The sequence below is a fragment of the Copidosoma floridanum genome, unplaced genomic scaffold, assembly GCF_036245765.1.
Source record: "Copidosoma floridanum isolate Cflo_tuat_1 unplaced genomic scaffold, Cflo_Japanese_pri ptg000012l, whole genome shotgun sequence".
NCBI lineage: Eukaryota > Metazoa > Arthropoda > Insecta > Hymenoptera > Encyrtidae > Copidosoma > Copidosoma floridanum.
The window spans coordinates 6,542,764-6,567,422 of record NW_028321889.1 but is presented as its reverse complement, the minus strand read 5'-3'; the positions used below and the strand labels follow the sequence as shown (position 1 = coordinate 6,567,422).

General features: G+C 40.1%; 5 protein-coding genes across 9 annotated transcripts in view; 4 read left to right on the top strand and 1 right to left on the bottom strand.

The window, feature by feature from the left end:
- Positions 1-645: 645 nt before the first annotated feature.
- On the top strand, positions 646-3,571 carry rt (Protein O-mannosyltransferase rt). Its single transcript, XM_089590497.1, has 9 exons — positions 646-657; positions 765-958; positions 1,034-1,335; positions 1,404-1,578; positions 1,644-2,055; positions 2,136-2,438; positions 2,520-2,891; positions 2,963-3,264; positions 3,352-3,571. Exons 1-9 carry the CDS (start codon positions 646-648, stop codon positions 3,536-3,538), a joined length of 2,259 nt encoding a protein of 752 aa, XP_089446623.1. The 3' UTR covers positions 3,539-3,571.
- An 871-nt stretch (positions 3,572-4,442) lies between these two features.
- On the top strand, positions 4,443-5,929 carry LOC106635692 (uncharacterized). The gene is made up of 5 exons (XM_014347762.2): positions 4,443-4,790; positions 4,878-5,187; positions 5,273-5,418; positions 5,495-5,559; positions 5,642-5,929. The coding sequence occupies exons 1-5, from the start codon at positions 4,655-4,657 to the stop codon at positions 5,738-5,740; spliced, it is 756 nt and encodes a 251-aa protein (XP_014203248.2). The 5' UTR covers positions 4,443-4,654; the 3' UTR covers positions 5,741-5,929.
- Positions 5,930-7,533: 1,604 nt separating this feature from the next.
- Oseg4 (intraflagellar transport protein Oseg4) lies at positions 7,534-13,202 on the top strand. 4 transcript variants are annotated; one of them, XM_089590400.1, is made up of 7 exons: positions 7,534-9,342; positions 9,765-9,894; positions 9,967-10,094; positions 10,230-10,544; positions 11,122-11,733; positions 11,973-12,582; positions 12,658-13,202. In XM_089590400.1, the coding sequence occupies exons 1-7, from the start codon at positions 7,726-7,728 to the stop codon at positions 12,792-12,794; spliced, it is 3,549 nt and encodes a 1,182-aa protein (XP_089446526.1). In that variant the 5' UTR covers positions 7,534-7,725; the 3' UTR covers positions 12,795-13,202. The 4 variants fall into 4 exon arrangements, with proteins under 4 accessions (XP_089446526.1, XP_089446525.1, XP_089446524.1 ...); XM_089590399.1 differs by having other exon boundaries at positions 9,765-10,094; positions 11,973-12,150; positions 12,190-12,582; XM_089590398.1 differs by having other exon boundaries at positions 9,765-10,094.
- A 229-nt stretch (positions 13,203-13,431) lies between these two features.
- Positions 13,432-18,006, top strand: Nup107 (nuclear pore complex protein Nup107). Its single transcript, XM_023389099.2, has 6 exons — positions 13,432-14,127; positions 14,199-14,882; positions 14,953-15,806; positions 15,877-16,194; positions 16,277-16,528; positions 16,654-18,006. Exons 1-6 carry the CDS (start codon positions 13,737-13,739, stop codon positions 16,753-16,755), a joined length of 2,601 nt encoding a protein of 866 aa, XP_023244867.2. The 5' UTR covers positions 13,432-13,736; the 3' UTR covers positions 16,756-18,006.
- A 4,825-nt stretch (positions 18,007-22,831) lies between these two features.
- Positions 22,832-24,659, bottom strand: part of LOC106647889 (protein Skeletor, isoforms B/C) — a 59,084-nt gene continuing 57,256 nt past the window's right edge. For both annotated transcript variants that reach the window (XM_089590304.1, XM_089590305.1), the window contains 4 exons: positions 24,157-24,514; positions 23,564-24,008; positions 23,190-23,484; positions 22,832-23,092 (listed from right to left, as the gene is read on the bottom strand). In XM_089590304.1, the coding sequence (XP_089446430.1) occupies positions 22,949-23,092; positions 23,190-23,484; positions 23,564-24,008; positions 24,157-24,514 (1,242 nt within the window). In that variant the 3' untranslated portion in view covers positions 22,832-22,948. The remainder of the gene's footprint in view (positions 23,093-23,189; positions 23,485-23,563; positions 24,009-24,156; positions 24,515-24,659) is intronic.

Genomic DNA, 24,659 nt, shown 5'->3' with positions numbered 1-24,659 from the left:
AGCCTGCAGAGTTCAATGGTTCGGCAGTCTACCGCGGAACATCTCCTTTTCCCGGACGAAGCGTACAATATTCGTGCGTTACTTCAATCCTCTACGTTGCTTCGATTGAAGTCGTTGGGGGGGAAACAAAAAAAAAAAAAAAATCATAAAGTAAAAAAAGAAAGAAAAAAGATAAACCCAATCGCTTCTTCGAATCGCTTGAGTGATATGCGATATTTAGGCACTGTTTGTTTTTTACTTCACTCAACGCTGTAACACCAAGTACTTGTCGCTCTTCAGGATGATTTATCGCATACTCTGTTTACAATCGGGTGTATACAAAGAGTTTGAGAGTTAAATCGTTGGGTGTGCGTACGCTTGGAGTTGACGAGAAAAAGAAAAGCTCGGCATGTATGGTAAAATAATAATCTCGCAGTAGGGACGCGCGCGAGTTAAGAAAAATCGTTTCAACTCTGCAGTCACGATTAGGTTACATTCCGCGGTTGATTCGGTGCTTCTTTTTCTTTTTTTTTTCTTTTTTTTTTTTGTGTGCACAACGACGTCTGATTTCTCTTGTCCCGCTCTCTGCTTATGTACATACGCATACACCCACGCACAAATGTATAATAGTTCAGGACTTGACGGATCGCAGTCGTCGAGTTAACGATGGAAAAAAAAGTTAGTATTGCTCTTGAATGTTTTATTTTTTTATTTTTATGTTTAAAAAAAATGCTAACATGGTTTGTTTTTTTTCGATGATGAATAATGTACGTATGCCAACTTAGGTGAGCGGAAAAGCGGAAAAATCGGTGGAGAGAAATGGAAAAACCAAAGACGAGGAAGAAAGTCGGGCTCAACCGAGCGATAAATCACCGACCAGCGTAAGAGTCAACTTCGAGATCGACCTCGTGTCGGTCTTTTTGCTGCTATCGAGCATATCGACACGCTTCTATCGTATAAAGGAACCAGCTAGTATTGTGTGAGTAAAATAAAAAAAATAAAATAAAAATAAAAAAAATTAAAAATCACTATAGGTATATAATTCGAATCGCAGGTTCGACGAGTTGCATTACGGAAAATACGTGAGCCTGTACATGAAGAAGACCTTTTTCTTCGACTCGCACCCTCCGCTCGGCAAACAGCTCGTGGCCGGTGCCGCCTACTTGACCGGCTTCGACGGGAACTTCAAGTTCGACAGAATCGGCTCTCCCTACGCGGCCGAGGTCCCCCTGCTCGCGCTGAGATTCCTGCCCGCCTTCTGCGGAAGCTTGCTCGTACCGACGGCTTACCACTTGGCCCTGGAACTGGGCCTGAAACAGTGGAGCGCCGTCATCGCGGCTCTGCTGCTGCTTTTTGGTGAGCCAAGAAATGCACTTCCAGCGCGCGTACACAATCACTTATGCTGTACGATTTAACTTTCACAGATAACGCGCTCGTCACGCAATCTCGATTCATCCTGATGGAGAGTATACTCATCGAGTTCTCCCTCATCGGCTTGCTCTGCGTGCTCAAGTTCCGCAAAGTCATGGACAAGCCGGCGACGCTTGCGTGGTGGTTTTGGCTCGTCGCCGGACAAGTAAGCTTGACTTGCGCTCTCTGGTACGTGATTTATGCGAGAGAAAAACTGTTTCGATGTCCGTTCAACTTTTCCATACTGCTTTCAGCGTCAAATACGTCGGCTTTTATACGCTGCTTCTTGCCTTGTACCTGATCGGTCGGGACTACTGGTCGCTGATCGCGAGAAAGACCCTGTCGACGATGATGCTGTACGTTCACTTGGTCGCAAGAATATGCGTGATCGGAATAGTCGTGGTTTCCGTTTACATGGGCATATTTTACGTCCACCTGTCGATTCTCACGAAAGCCGGGCCACACGATTCCGTGATGACTAGTGCCTTCCAGGCGAGCCTGGAGGGTGGCTTGGCGAGTATCACTAAGGGCCAACCGGTCGAGGTCACGCACGGCTCACAGATCACTCTGAGGCACACGTACGGCAGGGCCTGCTGGCTGCACAGTCACGACCAAATGTATCCTCTGCGCTATGCCGACAACCGTGGTAGTTCCCATCAGCAGCAGGTGCGTCAACCAATGGGGATGGATGATGTTAACGAGGCAATAAAGAGATTGACACGTGTTGTTTTATTTTTTTACCCAAGGTCACTTGTTACTCGTTCAAAGACGTGAACAACTGGTGGATCGTCAAGAGACCGAATGTCGACGACTTGGTTGTGACGAAGCCGAGCGAGCCCATCCGACACGGTGATATCATACAGTTGGTGCATGGTATCACGAGTCGTGCCCTCAATTCCCACGACGTCGCGGCTCCGATGACCCCGCAGAGCCAAGAAGTATCCTGTTACATTGATTACAACGTGTCCATGCCAGCTCAAAATTTGTGGCGACTGGAAATCGTGAATAGAGATCAGTTTGGAAACACTTGGCACGCGATACAGTCGCAAGTATGAAGTTTTTTTTTACGTTAGTGCGTTTACTGTTGAGCGTCGATATGAATGGTTGATCAATGAACGTTGTTTCTGTAGGTGCGGTTGGTACACACAAACTCGAATTGCGCTCTAAAGTTCAGCGGAAGACAATTGCCAGACTGGGGATTCAATCAGCACGAAGTGGTGGCCGACAGGCACGTGGATCAGTCGGATTCCGTGTGGAACGTTGAGGAACATCGTTATACAAAAAATGAGGATCAAAAGCAGAGAGAAAGAGAATTGCTCAACGCTGAAATGATTCCGCTCAAAGCTACAACACTGACGTTTTGGGAAAAATTTTTGGAACTGCAAGCTAAAATGCTGTTCAGTGGCCATGAGGTGCAAAATACCCACATGTATTCTAGTAGTCCATTAGAATGGCCCACGATGACCAGAGGCATTGCCTACTGGGTTTCCACGAAAAGCAATGTATAAATTAAATTTAAAATCAATTATAGTATTCCTTGGAGCTTGTGTAACTGTATCATTTTATATTTTAGGCACAAGTTTACCTGCTTGGTAACATAATTGTTTGGTACACTGGTACGTTGGCAGTTTTATTCTACTTTGGTGCTTTAGTTTTTTATCTTGCAAGACGACGAAGGATGTGTCACGACATTTGCGAACGCGAATGGACTCGTTTTGTATCTTTTGGTGAAGTTTTATTCATTGGCTACTTGCTACATTATTTACCATTTTTTTTAACCGAACGGACTCTATTTTTACATCATTATTTACCGGCATTTGTTTTCAAAGTACTCTTGACTTCCGCAACGGTGGATCATATTTACTACGTATTAAGGTAAATTAATTTTGTTGAAATACTGGTAAACACTTTGTTGCATCATTTATTTAAAAAAATATTAAGCATCGATGCTTTGTGTTTCAGGTACAAATATAATTCAAAGACTGTCTTGATAGCTTACACATTGAGCATTATGTGCTGGGTCGTCTCTGTAATGTACACCTTTTATAAATTTTCTGCTGTCAGTTACGGCATCACGCCTCTATCCGCAAAGGAAGTTATGAAATTAAAATGGAACGAAGATTGGGACTTTATTATTCATAAAACATAGACACTTAAATTAACTGGAAAAAAAAAATTAGAAACTGAGTGATTTTATACATTCATGAAAATATTCGAATGTAAATATGATTTATTTTTTATCTCTCTCATTTAAATTATTTGGATCCGCTCGTAATGGTTACAACGGAATTTATTTATGTATATTTTATTTAAAAACAAAGCTACTTGTTTAAAATTGTTGTACATAACCGTTCAGAGTTTACTAAAATTATTTATGCAATTTTGTATGTATTAAAAATTTTGACACAACTCTTTTAATACTCATAGCCATATATAAGAGCAATTATAAGAAATTTTTATATTTTTATGAAACAAAAATACGTAATGTAGAGTATAAAGTTTATAAACTGTTATGACCGATGTAGACATAAAATAAATAAACGAAATATTTCAAAATTCTTGTTTCAAGTCAGAATCAACAAAAATGTTAACATTAAGTGCTTAAAATAAAAATAAGTATGTATCAGTCGTGTTAAAAAAGAATGGGTTACGACTGATCGCGAAAAGATCGAAGGTATTTTCCACTTATTACACGCGTAACAAAAAAAAAGTACTATGCGAACAACTGTTTGATCTTACTAATTATACAATTACCTCAAATCGTGTTGAAAAAGTTGCCTATTTTACATGCTGCATATACACCCAAGTGAGTGGTGTATGTGTGATTTACAGGCTTCTTCTGCTAAATAATGTAAACATTATAGTAAACAATGTTTTTTCGGTACCAACTACTGATCTAGTAAACCCTTTGACAGCCGGTAATTTAGTGTTGAGGTGAAATACGAACTGAACTTTAATTTAATAATAGATTTTCCAATAGCTCACTTCTCAATTCAATCGTTTGAATCTGTTACGCATAAGCTGCCGTGGAGTCTTCTGCTCCGTTATATATATATACACACACTTCGTGTCTCTCAATGTTGTTATGTGGAACGCGTGTAAAACTCGTTAATACTTAATTATTAATAAATTTTTCTCTTTTTTTGAACAATTAATTTTGTTTGTTGGGATATCTCTTGTGCATCAATTTCGTGTTCTCTGTAGAAGATATGCTCCGCAATAAATGAGCCCTAGCTAGAAGTAACCCTAGAAAACGTATTTAAATATGGATCTAATCATCGGTAGAAGTGCCAAATTTTCTTATTCATTGATTCCAAGGAATTTGAAGTATTTTTCGAAGCTACCGTTATTTTTGGTCGAACAGCGTAAAGCTACTAGTTACTGTCACATCCAATACTTGGGTGAGTATACTTAAAAGAATCAAAAACTCTTCTAATATTTTATAAATTACATGATATAATTCAACATCCACCTATTCTCCAATATAGGAATCACCAGTTTGCATCGATCAAATGGGATCAATACACTTAGTGATCGGTGCGACACACAGTTCAAACAACTTTCAACAAGTTGCCCTGTCAAAACTAACACATCTCAGTATGGGACCTGCAATAAGCCAAATTCATCTGAAAAATCTACAACACAAAATAAACAGTGCTCTGAGCCACCAGCAGTGGAAAAACAATCGTTATTCCAGAGGATGAAACAGATGACGAAAGATTATTGGCACATCCTCATTCCTGTACACATTGTAACGTCCATCGGTTGGGCTGGTGTATTCTACTCTGCCGCAAAAAAGTCTGTTTACATCATATATGTGCATACTGTATTTGTATCTTTTTTTCAAGACACGAAGTTTCACTGTTATCGTCTTTTTTTACAGTGGTGTGGATATCGTAGGGATGCTGGAGTCTTTGAATTTGAGCGAAAAATATTTAGAAATGGTCCGTGGCTCCAGTGCTGGTCACTGGGCAGTCGCGTATGCTTTGTATAAAATTGCTACTCCAGCTAGATATACCGTTACGCTTGGTAAGTTTAAACTTAGTTCAGCACTTTATGTAAATGAACCATCAAAACGATTAATCATTGTTCCTTATTATTATAGGTGGCACTACCATGTGTATTAGGTATCTTAATAAATGGGGATACATGAAATTTAAAGATACAAAGGTCAGTAAGGTGATTTTATTATTTAACAACATACAATTGTAATCTATTATTTGTAACACTTTGTTATTTCTTTATCGAACAGTTGAATAAGTCCCTCAAAAGTGCCCGACAACATATATCTTCTTATGGAAAATCCAACTTATCCAGCAAAGTTAATCAGCCACCGCCTCCAAAAACATAGCAGGCAATTTGGTTGCATTTACTTGAAAAGAAGGATAAAACGTGAAGCTATTGTTTTTCTGAAAACGAAATGTACATTAACAATTTTATGACAGAAGCACTATTTACCTTTGATACGCTAGAGATAATGAATGTTGTTTATATTATATATACACATATGTTATTATGATAAATAAAAAAAAAATGATTATTTAGTACCGAAAGAAAAGTTGTGCAAACTTAAATCTGAATATTTGAAAAATGAATAACCATGCACCCAGTGAGTGATTTTCAGTCTTTAGCGATGAGGCTTTTACCAGTGCATAGGTTTTTTTCCTACATGACAAACACAGGTAACATGGCTTATTCAGCATTTCAGCTTCGGGAAGGCTTGAATTACACTTGCAAACGGTTTTCGTAAACTCTTAGTGTACTTAAAAGTACTATATGCTTTCAATTCATTTTAAAAATAATTACAGTTAAAAGTTTAATGCTGCATAATGATTAAAATTTTTTTTTCAAATAAAATTGTTCTTTTAGTATTTTTTTAGAAAAATTAGTTTATTTATATTATTACTTTGTTTACGTACTAAAAAATAATAATTCTAAAATGTAAAATTTTAAGACTTTTTATTAAAAATCTGATTAAAATTGAACGCATATTAAATAATTACGATTGTATATTCAATAGCCGTTTTTTAATTACGTAAACAAAAAAAGAATATGTTGGACACAAAAGGATTTTTCAAGAGAAAACAAAATAATGAGGAAACATATGAAAGGCTGTTCAAACGAATTATAACTGAAAAAAAAAATTTATAATAAATAGACAGATTACAATATGTAAGTTGATCAATGTTGGAAAATTATATCAAGTTAAAGCAGTGAACGCATGTTTTTCTTGATTTCCCATAATTTTCACCCTTTGTAAGAAAAAATGAAAAAAAGAGAGGAATTGAGAGAAACGCAAATAATATGGTAGGACACTGGTTTTTAACAAAATTGTTTAAAATAAAAACAAAAAATATGTACGCACCAGCAAGTCACTCACGTCCTACTTACCTCACTTACCTGTAGGTACGGATTGGTGAGCTACTACAACGTAGCAAACTATTTAAACCGAGTCCGTCCACGTGGGTGACTGTAGACTTACGTCATGAGCCGGTGTGCACACATCTCTGACAATGAATAAAAATTTGGTCTATATATACTAACCAGAGACTTTTTCGCCACATGCGGGAGCGAATCGGAGAAACAGCGATCGGATCAAGGAATCGTTGGGAGAATTGAAAGTGGATGCATCCGGCGGAAAAATCGTTTTTCTAATCAACACTCAACTTTTTTTTTCGTTTTAACCCTTCGGTATTTCACAAACGACGATATTCATGAATTTTGGCGAATAGTGTTAACCGTATGCCGCCACGCGGTCGGAGATTCAGTTATACTATCATGTCAGCATTTACAATGCTGCTGTGTATTGTCCATCCGTTGTCGATAATCAAGTAAAAATAATAATAATATAATATTATAAATATAATAAGTACACTCGAGGGACATTGATTCGTTACGCGCGAAATTTAAAATCAACCAGTTGGAGGAGGTTATGTTATGGAACCAGCCAATAGTAATTACATTTTTGAATTTCGCGCGTAACGAATCAATGTCCGAGATCGAACGTCAAAGTCGGAGGCAAATCGAGATCGAAGATCGAACGAGTGCAGCGATTTCGACTTTTAACATCGATATTCGATTTGACGTTTTTCTGCGCTTATCGGCCTGTTCTTCGTTCTTCGGCCTGTTGTTTGTCAACTCATCAGGTCGTTGACATTTGCCTGCACCTGCAGGCAGAAGTACTTGAACATTTTTTAAATCCTTCTATGCGTCGAGCGATTAGCTATGATAAACTCGAAACAAAGTGCCTTTGTTTTTAACCAAGTGGTGCGCGATCATCGTGGATAATATATTTTCTTAACAATCGTGAAAGAGAAAAAAAATCGGCGAGCAACGATGTTCATCTTCCTCAGCAAGAAGATCGCGATACCGAACAACGTCCACCTAAATTGCATAGCATGGAATCAGAAGCAGGGCTACATCGCGGTCGGTGGCGAGGACGGTATGTTGAAGGTCGTGAGGGCCGAGTCGAGCGCTCAGACATCCGACGCCTCGTCGCAGAGCAACCAAGCAGGTGTCAAGACGGCAGTGACCAACAGCAGCAACCTCAGCATGAACCAGACCCTCGAGGGACACAACGGACAGGTGCAGGTGGTCACGTGGAACGAGGAGCACCAGAAGCTTACCTCGAGTGACCAGAATGGGGTGATAATAGTCTGGATGCTGTACAAGGGCTCCTGGTACGAGGAGATGATCAACAACAGGAACAAGTCGGTCGTGCGGGGCATGGCCTGGAGCCCCGACGGCCAAAAGATATGCATAGCCTACGAGGATGGGGCTGTGATCGTTGGCTCGGTCGAGGGCCACAGGCTCTGGGGCAAGGAGCTCAAAAATGTCTACTGGACGGCCGTACAGTGGTCCCCGGATGCCAAGTACCTGCTCTTCGGCTCTAGGAACGGCGAGGCCCACCTGTACGACGACCAAGGCATCTTCCTCACGAAACTCGAGAACCTTGCTGACTCTCTGCCCCAGACCATCATCGCGATCCATTGGTACGACGGTAAGCAGGGCCACACGGCGGTCGATTGTCCGGTGCTGGCCGTATGCTTCCAGAACGGCAGGCTGTGCCTGTTACGGGACGTCGGCGATGATTTACCCATCATCGTCGAGACGGGCCTGTCCGTGGCTTCGTGCAACTGGAACACCTATGGCTCGGTGTTAGCTGTCGCTGGAGTTGCCACGGGGGATGATCGGAGGTTGACCAACGTCGTGCAATTCTACTCGGCATTCGGAGAACATCTAAAGACACTCAAGGTCCCGGGCAAGAGGGTTAGCGGCTGCAGCTGGGAGGGTGGCTCCCTCCGCGTCTGTCTCTCGGTGGACTCCAATATATTCTTCGCCAACATCCGGCCGAGCTACAAGTGGGCCTACTTCAGCAACACGGTCGTTTTCACGGACGAGCGGGTCAGCAAGGACGGGATTTGCGTTACCTTTTGGGACACGAAGAGCAACGCCCGGTACTTTAAGTACGTGAGGTCATTGGTGGCCGTGGCGGCCCACGGCGAGCACTGCGTCCTCTTGACGGGGTACGGGCCCGTTAAAAGCAGAGAGGAGGGTTACATGTTGCTCGTCTGCAACGCCATATCGACGCCCGTGGATACCAAGTACCTGCAGGATATAGAGCCGGCTTGGGTTGCCATAAACAGTGGCACGGTCGTCGTGGCATCCCGTACTGGCTTTCTGCTTTGGAACTTCAGGGTACCCAAGAACTCGGCCCTCAACGCCGCTGCGGGGGCCAAGCTGCGCAAGGACAGGACGTATCACGTGGACGACACGCCGACAGGCGTGAACGAGGTCATCCGTCAGGACCTGGATTCACTCGCAGACAGCGCAGCCGCTCAGGGTTACAGTAACAAGGACACCAGCGACCCGATATGTGGCCTCGCCATTACGGACCAGGTGCTGCTGGTGGCCCGGAACTCGGGCATGGTACAGCAGTACTCTCTGCCCCAGGTCGGTTTCGTTTTACAACGAGACTTCGTGCTAAAATACTTATTACATACAATGTCTTCACGTTTGATCTCATAAGACTTCTCATCAGCATTTTTTATTTTAGCATTATTAATGCACCTAGTAAGGCATTTTGGAAATATTTTTACTTTTACACGATAGTCGCTATTCACGATCACAAATTATTTAAAAAAAAAATTTTTTTTTTTCATTCTAATTAAAGTAGAAGGCAAAACATACATAATTGTAAAAACAAATCCGAAATAAGTTTTAAATTTCCTTTTTACAGTTTTGCTTAATCGCACAATAAATAATGTCCGTTACTATTGTTTTACGAAAACCTGTCATTCGAAAAAAACTAATGTTGATGCACGCGTGTATAACAATTTGTTTTGTAGTAAAAAATCAACAAAATATTCTCGTAGGTCACGCTGGCTAGGCGCCACGCGACCGGGCACGCCAAGCCCTCCAAGCTCTTCATCAACTGTGACTCTACGCGGGTGGCGATGATTGACGGCCAAGACGTTTTGAGACTACTTGACTTGACCAACAATGGTAGCGGCATCAGGAGAAGTAGATCGGGAAGAGTCAATCACGCCGATGTCAGAGAAGAGGGTGAGGATCGAGGGGATGACGAAGAGGAAAGGTTATCGAAATTTGAGAGAAAAGACGCGTGGGCGGTCTGTTGGGCACAGGACAATCCACGGCTCGTAGCGATCCTCGAGAAGAGTCGGATGTACGTGTTTCGGGCTTCAGTCCCCGATAAATCGGATAGGTCAGTGCTAGTAACCCTATTTTTAAAAAATCGTTACGCATTCATTTAATCATTAGGTTTCATCGTTTTTTCATTGGTATATTATTTCAGCCGAATGTCCGACGCCGCCTTCGAGCCCGAGGAGCCGATCACCAGTTCGGGCTATGTCTGCTGCTTCAAGGACTTGGAGATTCGCTGTGTCCTGCTGGACGAGCTCGTACGCAATCCCGAGGGCGCTCGAGCCGAGCTGTTGGTCGAGTCGGAGGTGAAATCGTTGCGCGACACGCGTGAGCTCCTCGCCAAAGTTGGCTTCCAGGAGGCTGAGGAGTTTGTCAAAGACAACCCACATCCGCGGCTGTGGCGGCTACTTGCCGACCACGCGCTCCGCCAGTTGGACTTGGACAAGGCTGAGATTGCCCTGGTGCATTGCACCGACTACCTTGGCATCCAGGTAGGACTCGTTTGAGTGATGATTATATTTTTATCCACTGTCTGATTCAAAATTTAACTAATTATTATTAATTGTTTGCTTGTAAAACCTCATGCAAAACTCACGCATACCTCGTATTTATTTTGGAAAAATTATATTTGCGCGGTGTCACTTGATCAATCACCAACTCGAGTATTTTACCCAGACACACCCATTTACACTCTATGAGATATTTATTACATGCAATTGATAAGGTTTTTCGCTAACGAACACAGATCGAGCCATTCATTAGCTGGCCGTGGCTGAACAGATTCTTTTCAATATTACGGCTTGTAGATGTGGGCAATGGTATAGATTTTGTTTTAGAAATATTTTAAACTTGATTTGAGGAAGCAATTCAAAATTATATGGCTTTATCTAAATGGTAGATTCACCTTTATGGGTGAATTTTTAATATTGAATCGACCTTGATGCGATTGATAATGAATCGAAAAAATTAAGTGTCAATACACTTGCCTCGATTCTCATAAAAAAAAGAAGAAGAAATGAGTACCGATACCGATAGCGTATAAAATTGATTAATGGCCAAAAAATCCAGTTCGTGAAAAAGCTGCGCGGCATTCACGACGCTGGTCTACGCCGGGCAGAAGTGCTGGCCTTCCTGGGCTCTTACGACGAGGCCGAGCAAGCCTACCTGGAGCTCGACCGTCGCGACCTCGCCGTCTCCCTGCGGCTCAAACTCGCCGACTACTCGAGGGCCATCCAGCTGATGCGGCTTGGAGCTTCTGGTGGCTCGGACGTCCAACTGGAACAGGCGCACGCTCGCTGGGGTGAGCAGCTCGCCGCGAAGCAACAGTGGCGCGAGGCCCGGGAGCACCTAGAGAAGGGCCGGTCCATTGAAAAACTCCTCGAGTGCCACTACATGCTCGAAGATTACGACCAGCTGGCAAACGCCGCGGCCCAGCTGCCTGACCAGGCACCCGAGCTCAAAAAAGCCGCTAGATTGCTCGCGGCCGCGGGACTCGTACAACAGGCCGTCGCGAGCTACGTGCGCTGTGGGGACGCGCGACAGGCAGTCGAGATCTGTGTGCGTTTGAATCGCTGGGGCCAGGCGCTCGAGCTCGCACGTACCTGGAAGCTGCCGGGTATCGGCGAGCTGCTCGGCAAGTACGCAAGGCACCTGCTTTCCAGCGGCAGGCGCTTACAAGCGGTAATTATTATACATTTTTTGTGTTTTTTTTTTTTTTGTTTCTCCCTCGATTTATTAAAATTAACCTGATCCACCATCTCTCCCTAAAATAATAGATTGACCTTGACAGGCAAAAAAAAAACTCATTTTTAAGTGCATGATATTACCAATATCATTTATATGGAATAGTTATTTACTGAAAAAAGTAGGAAAAAAAAAAAAAATGTATTGTTAACGATGACGAACCATAAATCTAAAAGGTCGAGCTGTACCGCAAGGCCGACTGTCCCCTCGAAGCTGCCAAACTGATGCTGGAGCTCGCATCCGAGCAGGCCGGCCGCAAGGCACCACCCCTCAGACTTAAGAAGCTCTACGTGCTGGCAGCTCTTCTCGTTCAAGAGCACCTTGAGGCATCCCAGCCCAAGACGAGTGTCCGCAGTGGCCTTCTACTAGGTCTGGCCGAAGCCACGGGTGAAGACGCCAGGATCGTCCAGGAGTCCTGGCGCGGTGCCGAGGCTTACCATTTTCTCCTCCTAGCGCACCGGCAGCTCTACAACGGTGAGCCTGGAGCTGCCCTGCGCACGTCGCTGAGGCTCCGGGAGTACGAGGACCTACTCGAGCCGGAGCCGATCTACGCCCTCCTGGCTCTGGCCGCGCTGCGCACTGGCTCACTGGCCACTTGTTCGCGGGCAATGGCCAAGCTCGAGGCCATTGATCCGCGCTACGAGGAGGTATCGCTGGAGATTTTTGGCAAACGGTCGCCGCGGGATCTCAGGCCGCCTTCCAAGTCCGAGTGCCTCCACTGCGAGACCCTCATCCCGGACTACTGCGTAGTCTGTCCGAATTGCGACAGCTCCTTTCCCGCCTGCAGTACGTATATTGAACATTTATTCAAATATTCGAATAAATTGTTTATTAATAATGGGCCCAACTGTTGTCGTCTAGTCGTCTCGGGAAGGCCGCTCATGGACCAAGCTACCGCGTGGCTCTGCGTCGTGTGCAAGCACAGGGCCACCAGCGAACGCGACGTCGTCAACATCAACGGCTGCCCGCTCTGCCACAGTATCATCACTTACATGTGAAGAGCTTTATTATCGACTATACTTTACTCGTTCTCAGTTCCTTTTCTTTTTATGCGCACGGTTTTATTGTCCAGTCGACGTTTTCTTTTTTCACTCTCTGTTCTGCAGTTTATTTGTCCTCGTTTCGATGCACCGTTTTCGATCTTTTTTTTTTGTATACTCTCTGTACACATCACGTCGGTGATGTTGACTGGTGGTGATCTCAATGTACACTTACGCACGTAGATGTTAGAATTTATTGAAACGAGGAGCCTTTCCGTGATGGAAACAAATGTAACATTCGAGGGAAATATGATTACACAGGCAACGATTCCGTCCAATTAATGCCTCAGATCTCACTCAAAGAATTATTTATTTATACAAATATTGAACATAGTATATTTACACATTGTTTGTAACTATTATTAAGGAATAAAGTTATTCTTGAAAAATTCGTGTAATTTTCAATTTTTTTTACCCAAAAAAAGGTAGATGAGATTGATGAGTCGGAATTTTAAAAGTACCCGCTTTTTTTTATCTTTCTGTTATGGTCTAGTGATTGGCTAAAGAAGCACCAATGAAAATACACTTTTGCGGTTTATCGCCGAGTAGCAGCATATGTGTGCGGCAGAGAGGCAGAGAGAGAGAGTATCATCTCTGGCTGCAGGCAGAGGAAAATAGAGTTTGATGCCGCTTCGTTGTGTATCGATCTCGAGTTAACCTCAATAAACATAGTGTAATAACAAAAACCATACCTATCGAAAATAATAGTATCTCGTGCAATAACAAAAAAATTTTTCTAAATAATGACTCGGCCGCCATCCTCGCTAACCGTTCGGTATCGTTGAGTGTGTGTATACTTGTTTGTAAAATAGTGTCCATTCAGAAAATAATTGGAGCCGAGAGTCAGCCCAGCAAGTGTGTGCATTTATAAATAAAAGAAGAAAAAAAAATCGAATCACTATGCCGAAGAGGATATCCCTTATGGACCACAGCGCAATGTCGCGCAAGATGAATTTGGAAGGGGCCGGCGAGGTAACCTCGATATTCGACCGGACCCAGGAGTTCATCAAGGCGCTGGACTCGAGCATGCCTTCGGTCACTATAGCCCCGCACGAGCTCAGAAACATAATGGCCCGGTCGGAGGAGAGCGAGCTCACCCTCAGAGAAATGATGGAAGACAGCTCCACGACCGGGCTTGTCATAAAGGCCAGGGAACCCTGGCGCGACACCTACTCCAAGCTCTACTACGACTTTCTGGACAGCGTGCAGGCTCACACCTCCGAATTGCAGGTCTTTGAGACTGTTGCCGATTTCATACAAAACTGCCACGATACTCTCGAATTAATGAGAGGTTAGTTGTTGTTGATATTGTATACATAGTTGAGTTTGTTGGTATTGAATTTGGCTTTTTTTTTTTTTTAGGAATGAAATCTAAGGTAGAGAGTCCAGAGTACACGCCAGAAGAGATTGGGTTGGAGAACGAGAGAAACACTTGGAGGCTTATATACTGTCTGTACCAGAATCGAATAGATTCCGAAAACAATCAGACGCAGTACGAGCTGGATACAAAATCTTACATCTCCGAGAAGGATGTGATAGAAGCTCTGTTTAAAAACAGCAAGCTTATCAGAGAGTACCAGCTCATCATAGATTGGCTGGAGAAAAATGCGCTCGATCAGGCGGACAGACTACCGACTATCGAAAATTTTACGGACAGAACTATTCCTTGGGAAAATACGCTTCACCAGTTGAAGAATCAGAAAGCTGGGATCCCTCTTGGTTCCAGCAGGCCAATCGTTTCCTCAATGGATCCAGATGCCCCCATTAGGGAGGGCAAGCCGTTGCACGATCAGGATAAAGAGGATGACGCTAGGTTGGAAAAGAGAATGTTCATCGAGGTGCGCAGTGGTAGATTGCAGAAGGCACAGTCACTGGCGATACACTGTGGCCAGCATTGGAGGGCGGCCTGTTTGCTTGGCTGGGTACCTTATCACGATCCAAATTACCGAAGTCCTGTTACTGACACGAAATTGCCCGTTGAAGGAAACAAAAATAGAAGCCTGTGGAAGTACTGTGCTTGGAAAATGTCCAACGATGCCAAAGTTGGTAAGTAACATGTTTACAGAAAAAAAACTTTTTTTTATCAATCAATTGAACACGAATCATTCATCCACAGGCCAATACTATCGAGCCATTTACTCTAGCTTATGTGGCAATGTAAAACAGCTTCTTACTGTTGCGAATTCGTGGCAAGATGGTCTCTGGTCGTACATGAAAACTCTTCTAGATATTAAAGTTGAAGCAGAAGTTAGAGGTTTTATGGCGAAAACGTTTAAAGAAATGCCAGAGGAATACTGGAGAGGAGAAAATACCCTGGAAGATATATTTGATGAACTGGAGGCCTCCACAAATTCGATAATCAGCGCTCAAGCTCATGATCCGGCTCATCGCATCCAAAAGTACATTATTTTGGATGAGATAACGACGTTGATGGATGACGTGGAGAGCATGATTGATCAAAAGACGTTTGACTCACAGTTTTTAAGATTCCTTGCTCACCTGGTGATATTTTTAAGACAGATAGGAAAAAATTTGAACGAACAAGTTGCGGATAAAGTTATGATGGAGTACGTACAGTTTCTGATGGAATTAGGAGATCCAGTACTTGTTGCCTATTACACATCCACACTGCCAAGAGATTCACAGACTATCAACTATGCAAAATTCCTGGAAACAGTTACAGATTCCGATGAGCGCAAAAAATGCCTTAAAGCTGCTGAGGATGCAAACTTGAATGTAGAGGCTATCGTGAAATTGGTCGTTGAGAATATTAGAAAGAAAAATGTCGAGCTCCAACCTAATGATTTAAAAGGAGAATTAACAGAAGCTGATTTTGAAAAAATAAGCGCACTTGATTGGCTTATTTTTTATCCAAGTCAAAGAGAAGAGATACTGTGGCAGACAAATGCTCTGATAAGGTACTTTTTGATAAGCAACAAGTTGGATGCTGCCAGGAAAGCTTTGAATAAGGTATTTTTGAACTTTCGATTGTATGATCTTATTTGTAGTATCTTTCGTTTAAATGTTTCTTTTTTTTCAGGTACCACAAAATACCATAGAAACAATAATTAGCGAAGTTCCAGCCTTACAAAATACAATGGAAAATATACTGACTGTAAATATATTACCCGACAAAGCTTCCGTCTCGATTCGCGAATATTTGTGCTACAAGTCATATTTGGATGCGCAAGAAGGCTTTTCTGAGTGGTTTACTCAATACCATCAAGGAAAACCTCATCCAGTGGAAGAAATTTCAAATTTTTCCACGTTTACCGAAAAAGTTGCGTATGAGCACAAAAAAACTCAGTATGCTTCAGAACTAGAAAGGTGGAAGATTACAATGGAGCATCATACCAAGGTTAATCAATAATCAAGTACTTTCTTAGGATTTTCTAATTTTTTTTCTGATTCTAATTTTTTTTTTCCGTTTGTTGTTTTAGGCTGTTAAACAACTCCTCTTTAATGTCCTTCTTTTTCCTGATGGTGGATGGTTAGTTGATTCGGCCACCGAATCTAGTAAAAAATTTACATCCGACGATAAATTAAGAAAGCATCAATTGGAAAACTTGCGCAAGCTATGCATCCCGAAAATCGTATTTTTATTATACACTGTCATGAGTGAAATGAATGAACACGCCGAGTGCATTCAACTGGCTGACATTATTGCTTCTGAGCAACATCAATTGTACAAAGTGAGTAGAAATACATGCATTTTGTTAATAAATTATTAAAATTCTTCTAAAATATTTGACCATTTTAAATTAAAAACTAATAACGAATAAACATACTTGAACTGAAAAACTTTTTTTTTTAACAGGTTTTTCCTAAAGAAGAATTGCGTGAAATTTTTAAGAAATTCTGCGAATCGTCGCTCGTACTAATGGACCAAAAAAAGGATCCATGGGGCTACTCAAAGTGAACAGACAATAAATATGATCTCTGTGGTCACGGTGTATATTATTATTTTTTTTTTTTTAATTTAAAATTTTCCGACTTACAATGTACATATCATACAACAACATAAACAGGCGCCATAGGCGTGAGAACATTAAAAGTATGGTCACACGAGAATCGAAGATTACAATATACTCGCATATACTGTACGGTTTCTTAATTGCCTTATTTAAAAAAAAAAAAAAAAAAAAAACAGTTTATTGTTATCCACAAAAATTGAATACAAAACTTCATGCAATGTTAACCAGATATTGTTTTATAACATACATACGTCGTATCGTGTTCGTGTATATTTTATTTTTGCACAAGTTACATTATATAGCTTTTTGTAAAAAAAAAAAGTTTGTTTAGCTTGGTGCCAAACAAAATTATGTAGTGTTACTTGTCAAACGGTTTTGAAAAATTACATTTTTTATTGTGAAAAATGTTTGAATTCACTACATTTTATAATTGAGTGAAATTGAGTACTCGTCTAATAGAAATTTTTTGTTATAGCTAAACGTATAAACGAAACAACACTATTTCATTGGGATATGTGTGCGTTGCAATCATGAAGTGCTATTAACACATGGCTTTCCTTTTAGGTAGTTTTTTTAAATCGATTTTGACACTCGTTAGTGTTGATAGTACCTTTTACGTGGTATTGTTTCGTTTTTTCAAGTCTGTTTTTTTTTTTCGATTTGAGCTGTACCAAGAGAAATAACACATTAAAGTTTCGGAGATAAAAACAGACACTCGAGCATAATTGAAAAATTTTTCAAGAACACTGAATTATTGTTTTAAATTCATGCATTTTATAACATTTATTATTAATGCGAGAAATTACATGGTACAGCTTTTGCGGTCGGAGGAAACATCTTGAGCTTCGTATTTATTGGAAAAATGAGTTTTTTTATTTTACGTTGTTTATCTATCATCTTAATAATGATGGGAACTCATTGCATAAGAACTTGGATAAAGCGGCTCCAAAGCAAGTGGAAAAAACAGAGTGTATCATAGTTGGTTTTTATAATTAAATATTCGAATTGTATCAGCGTTTCTTTTACGGAAATTTTTTTACCTATTTACAAAAATTTTGCTTATTTCAGCTCATACATCTTACAAACAATTTTACAATGATTAAATTTTATACCAAACTAATTTATATTCATGGTATTACTTAATGTGTCACGGTAATAAAATAGCTGTTTCAGTAATAAAGGAAATGTGAACGTTACTTTCATCGTTATTTAATGTTGTTTTGAGGAACCTCAAAATAATTTGAGTCCTTAACTCTGTAATTTTCTTAAAATATTTGACTTTTCACACACATCAATTTTTATCGTCTTCCAACTTTGTAATAGTTTCCTCTCGCTTTTTATGTAAAACTTGAAGTACATGTAGATAATTTTTTCGTTGAATATTATCAAGCTCGCGTGGATGAGAAATTGAACGACTTTTACAATTACCCTAGAGTTTGATATTGCAAATATTACAGAGATCAAATTTTGGTTTTCAAAAAATTTTATCGTATACTTTTGCGCAAAATTATTACAGAATTTATTTGATCCAAGTTACAGATCATTAAAAAAAAAAAAAAAACTCCATGTCTCCGAATGACATCATTCACGCGTGCTCATCATTTTTCCCTCGCATTTCCTCGAACAAGAGATATTGTTTTGATGAAATGCAGATTTTTTTATAATACAACCATCACTCGCTCCAAGAAATATTTGTATATGTCATTCGTTAGATTTGTAAACTATACCTACTCGTTTGGTATCATATATCGCTTGTATCTGTCATGTGATACGATAAAACGAGAAAATGATTTCTGTTAGATAGTTGCATATGTATTCGTCACACGTCAAATTGCACAATTATTTTCACTCTTTTACATCTTCGTTTCCCAGCAAACAAGCACATGTACTTTATTTATTATTATTTTTTTTTTTCATACATATTACGTTTATATTATTGACACGATTTGCCGAAGTTTTTTTCTTTTCGGCCCTTCCTCACGTACGATATACAGTCAATACAGTATACTTATAGTTCACAACTACTTGTATTACCGTTCTTTTTCTTGCGTTTTTTTTTTTTTTTTTTTTTTTTTTTTAAAGGAATTTTTAAGATGTTCAATAATTTTTTTTACATTTTTTGTGCTTAAACTATCATTTGCTTGAAATATTTTAATTAAGTAAATCTAAAAATTTAAAAACTTAACAGGTAACAATTCTCTCAGCGAATCAAAGGTTAAAGTTATGAAATCAAGATATAAGCAAGTTAATTTCATATTTTGCTGTAACAACTAATAAATGCAATTATCGACGACATTTACCATATTAAAGAGAGATGGGCGTCGTCTTTGAAACATTTGAAACTTTAAAATAATGAAAAATTTTACGAATCATTTATATTGTGAACAGTAACGCGAGATTTTTTTTTCTTTAACTGTTAAATCAGAATACAACGATAGTTTCGATTCTTTACACTTCATGAACGCATTTTATTTAATTGGACTCTACATCGCTCTCATGTATTTGCGTACATATACATTGTAGTGGTATGTATTTTTAAATGCCATACATGTATGTACATCTACACAGGTGCACGTAAATAAAAAAATCGATTTTTATACATTTTCTACACGTATAATGATGAATTCTGCATATTTCTCTGACATTCTTTTGTTGAATATGTATGTTTCCACACAATAATTATTAAAATTTTTCAATCACATTCAAAAGAAAATATATGGGAAAATCCATTAAGAACACCCCGTTTTTGTCCTCGGTTTTTAAATAAAAATTTTTTTTGTGGCACACCTTCGAGATGGGGCTAATTTTGCTCTCATGTCTAATCGTAAACACGGGTTTCAGTGAGGGTGACACCCTTTTTCCGTGATTCACTTGTTAAAATTATATCTATATGTGTATATGATACGTGTAGAGCACGTAAATCGTGGAAAAACCTTGTCACTGAAACCCATGATTTTTTTCCTCATAGTACCTGACGTTACGAGTCAAATAAGTCCCATCTCGAAAAAAATTTTTATTAAAAAATTGTAGACAAAAAGTGGATATATTTTTTGTGGATTTCCTCATATCTATACGTGTGCAGACAATAATATAATTATAAAAGTTGTACAATGACAAGTCACCACGTCATACAGTCAGAATAACTACATTAATTTTTAAAATACGAGAAAAAAAAACACGTTTGAACTCACACGTACACCATTTCGCACGATTTTCCTTTTAACAATATTTTAAACATCTCGTAACAATATCCAACGCTAACGTATTAAACAAAGTTTCTTAAATGTCTAGTTATATTGATCAAAAACATAACTATATCGCAGAACTCAAATGTTGGAACTGAAGCTTACAAAAATCAAAATGTTCAACATTTTATTGTATTACTAAAATTTAGGGTCAAGTATACTTGTAAAAGTCCATCCATCACGATATTTATAAGTGTTATGACTTACTTAGTTTAGCATACCTAGATAAGTTTGTGTGACATTATGCGTTTCTTACATCGATTCTATAGTAACCGCGTGGGCATTATATAGAGCTGCTCCGCAAAAAAAAAAAAAAAAAAAAAAAAATACTTTCGCTCTGATATATCAACAATAAATTTTGTTTTCGAGCATTAATTGTCGCCTTACTGTTAAAAGCTTTCAAAAATTTTTCGTTTTAAATTCGAGAAAAATTATTGTCCTTACATTTACGTATTATTATTGTACGATTCTTTCACTTACATGCTACTCCCTACTAATTATACCCTTCTTGCCTCATTATTGCACAAGCAGATATTTTGCTTGAATTATCAAAAAAAAAAAAAAAAATTAGGTTTTAAAATTTTTTAAATATAATTTTTTTGTTTTCTTTTCATTTTAGTTTATTGTCACGAATTTTCATAAATTTTATTATTATTGTCATTGATATTATTGGTTTTTTTTTTCCGGGGCAGCCCGTAGTTGTACATACGCGTCGGGTTTCCTTAAAAGTATTTATTGTCCGATACAACAAATCGCTCAAAAATCCGTGGGACTCAATCTCACGGCTTATTGTCGCCTTATAATTAATCAAAAGAATTAATTATACGTTTTATCCTACTTACGACTTACGGACGCGCTTTAACTTAGTTTTTTTTTTTTTATTTTTATTTATTTATTTTTTTTTTGAGCTCGAAATATCAACGAATGTTTAATATATCTTCGACGGCATGGTTTTACTTTTTAGTAATTACCGAACCCAAGTACAAGTATTTCCTAGCAATATTTATTTGGAAAATAATGTAATTTACTTGTGGTTCACCGAATTATTTATTTCTTTGCACTATAGCTTGTGGATTAATGAATATTCGTTTTAACTTTGAGAAAAAAATTCCCCTATTGCACTTGGAATCACATACAATTTTTATCGTTTTATCCATGATACCTTTTTTGCTGGTAAAATTTCTCGCCTTAATAACCATTATATTATGGTTCAATCAACGAAAGATTATCATTGAATTTTTAAATTTTGGTAAGTATACTTTCTCGTAAAATACTCAACAACTTCTGAGATTTATCAGCCAATGTTTCCTTATTACCGATTTTTTTTTCAAACAAACTTAAATGTAACAATATTTTGTTGTCAATTGTTTGATAACTATATTGATAAAGTCACAACTCCAAGTGCGTAGGAGGAGCACGTGTACGTTTATTGTCTGAAATTTTTTGAAAAAACTCATTCGCCGCTCTTTCGATTTATCCTCACATTTAAAACTCGAATAAATTTGCACCCAAGGCACATTTATACTTTCAATCTGTTACGTAGGAGGGCTTTTATTTTATTTTTTTATTTATTTATTTTTTTTCCTTTTTTCATCTCTTTTATTATTTAAACGAAATACGTATTCCGCAAATGTTTACTTTCTGCTTAAACACTAAACATTACACGTAGTAATGACGAGTAAACTTTAGCGCATAGAATTATGCTCCAATCAAGTGGACAAAAATGACAAAGAGATATATTGAAAGAGCCGGCGATGACTTTGTTTTTGTATTACGAACTCTTTTACCTCGTCGTATACGCAATCCATTACTCTATCTATAATGTATATATATATATATATATATTTTTTATTCATTAATACTATCGTGTTGTGTTTATTGTCGAACAGCATTTTTTAAAACGATTACTATTTTAATTTATTGTCTACTTTATATAGAAGACTTTACATTGTTCAGTTCAATTCTAATTTTCATTTGTGCAAAATTTACAGACTTTGCGCGTTACTTCATACTTTCTTTTTATACTTTCATTCGTTACATAAGCTTTTTGTATAGCACGTTCCTTCACTCTTCCGAGCTTTTCGCCACACTAAAAAAAATGTATCGTTAAAATTGTCAACCGGTAAATCTATATCAAAAAATTATTTTGCATCTATAATTGATCACTATAAACTAAAAAAAAAGTAACTCCAATCAAATAAGTACATATAGCCTATCAAGTTTACTGCCAATGATGATACTGCGCCAATTGGAAAAAAAAAAAAAATTTGTCACCCACTCGTACTTTCTATTCCGACATTTTTATCGTCAAAACGTTTCACGCCGATTTTACTTATTATTGTCAAATGGCAACGCCTCCCTCGCTCACATCCATACACATGTACATCTGTACAATATACGCGTGTAATTTTTGTTTTTCCTGCAACGTATGTAATAGAGATGTATATATATATTTATTTTATGTTGTATAATATACGAAATATTAAATCTGTCGCAACTCTTAAAAATATCTCCTCGCTAAAAATTCTCTTACAGCGTAAACTTACCCCCCCCCCCTAAATACTTTCTTACAACCTTGTGGCGTGTTTTGTTGTATTGTTATTTTGAATACTTTTTTTCTTCTTTCCCCCCCCCCCCACCAGTAGTTAACGTCAACTCGACGCGCCTCACGTGTACATACGTTCTATATTGTGCGTCGTGTCCCGACCGACCCCCCTTCTTATTTCCACATGTATATCACCGATTTCGTCGTTTCTCATCTCAACTTTGCATATGTATATATTGTACCTATATAATATTGACCTTTTATATATGTATCTATGTTTATTTACTCTTCGTTGCGACGTCCGGCCTCGGCAAGTATCATTCGCGGTTGAGTGAGCCCGCCCGTCGTTCATCTGAGGGGAGCCGCGACGGCAAGAAGGACAAAAAGGAGAGCGATCGAGGCGGCGACCGAGCCACCTCCGGACTCGGCTTTCGCCACGTGGCCCTGCTCCACCACGTTGATTTTCCACCCCAGGTTCCTGTGCGTGTAACACTGCGACAACGAAGGAAAAACAAAAAAATCAAATGCGGCATCTCCTCCCCCCCCCTCCAAAGAGAGTGTATAATATGTTATAATATTATATACGAACCTGGTAGTAGACGAGGTCGGGGGTGTCCTCCTCGACGTACCAGACGAGTTTACCCGGCTCGCCCTCCTCGCAGTCGAGCTTCAGGGTGGCGAAGAACTCCTCGAAGGTCTCGGTCTTGGCGCTCTGGTCCGTCCTCTTGTGGCCGTACTCGCAGTACCGGCCCACGGCCGTTGGGTACGGGTAGTTGTTCCGGTCGTAGGCCACCCCGGCGAAGACGCGCTGGTGGCGCTGTTGTTCCTCGGTCAGTTGGCTGAAGCCCCCCTCGGGGCTGTCGGTTATGTAGAACGGGTGGTACCTTCGACGAAGCGAGGATTATTATGTATATACATAAGAAATGCGCAAGTGCAGAGGTATATAGGATGGGGGACACTCACTTGGCCGAGTTGGTCTTGTCTTGGCCGCCCTCGACGAGGAATGTGTAGTTGGAGCCCCGCTCGACGGTTATCTCGGGTATGAGCTTGTCGTTGATGTACCAGGCTATGCCCCACGAGGGTTGGCCGGTTATGCGGGTGTAGCCCCTCATGCCCCCGGTTTGGCCGATACGGGCGGTCAGGGTGTCCTCGCCGGCGATCCTCGCGGCCGGCCAAGCTTTAAGCTCCGGCATGTCCGGCAAGCTGTACAGGGAGTTGGTGCACTGGTGGACGCCCTGCCCGTTGAAGTTGATCCTTATGTCCTCGGAGGTGCTGTCCGACGACAAGTGGGCGTTGGCCTCGTAGTTGCTGTTCAACAGACCGATAGCCGCGACTATCGTCGTCTCGCCCTCCTGGATCATCTTGTCGTACTGGAGCTCGTTCGTTCGCAGGGGACGCTTGTACGTCACTGCCGGTCAAACAAACATTTCTTTTTTTTTTTTTTTTTCCTTGTTTCACGAAAGGTTTTTCATCAAAATCGGCCGAGTAGCTAGACTCTTTCCTTTCTGTTAGGAGGGAGGGGGAAAAAAAAAAAAAATCGGCGCGTGTAAGCTCACCCGACGTAACTCCGTTGTTCCTCTTGCCAGTGATGAGCACCGCGTCGTTTTTCCCCCCTATCCTGTGGTCAGGGCAGACGCCCTTGACGCCGTTACACTGCGAGTACTCGGACATGTAGTAATCCTCGGCTATGAATTTCTTGGTCTCCTTGTTGTAGCCGATGACGACCACGTCGGCGCCGATCATCTCTGCCCTGCCGTCCACCCCCGATATCCCAAACGCGACGTATTGTTCCTCGCGTATGTACGCCGATACGCGGATCTGGACGTCGTCGTCCATCATTTTCCATTGCACCTGCACCCGGCCGTCCAGCAGTTCGATGCAGTTGTCGAGATCCGGTGCGGCTGTGCTGCTCGTCTATTTTTTTTTAAGAAGAAAATTCGTAAGTTTCACGTATAATCTGGACGACAATATTTTAGAGCTGCAAAGTAAATCATAGGAAAAAACAAAAAACACAATCTAAAAGACTGACATCAAGTAAATTACATCTCGTCGAAACTAT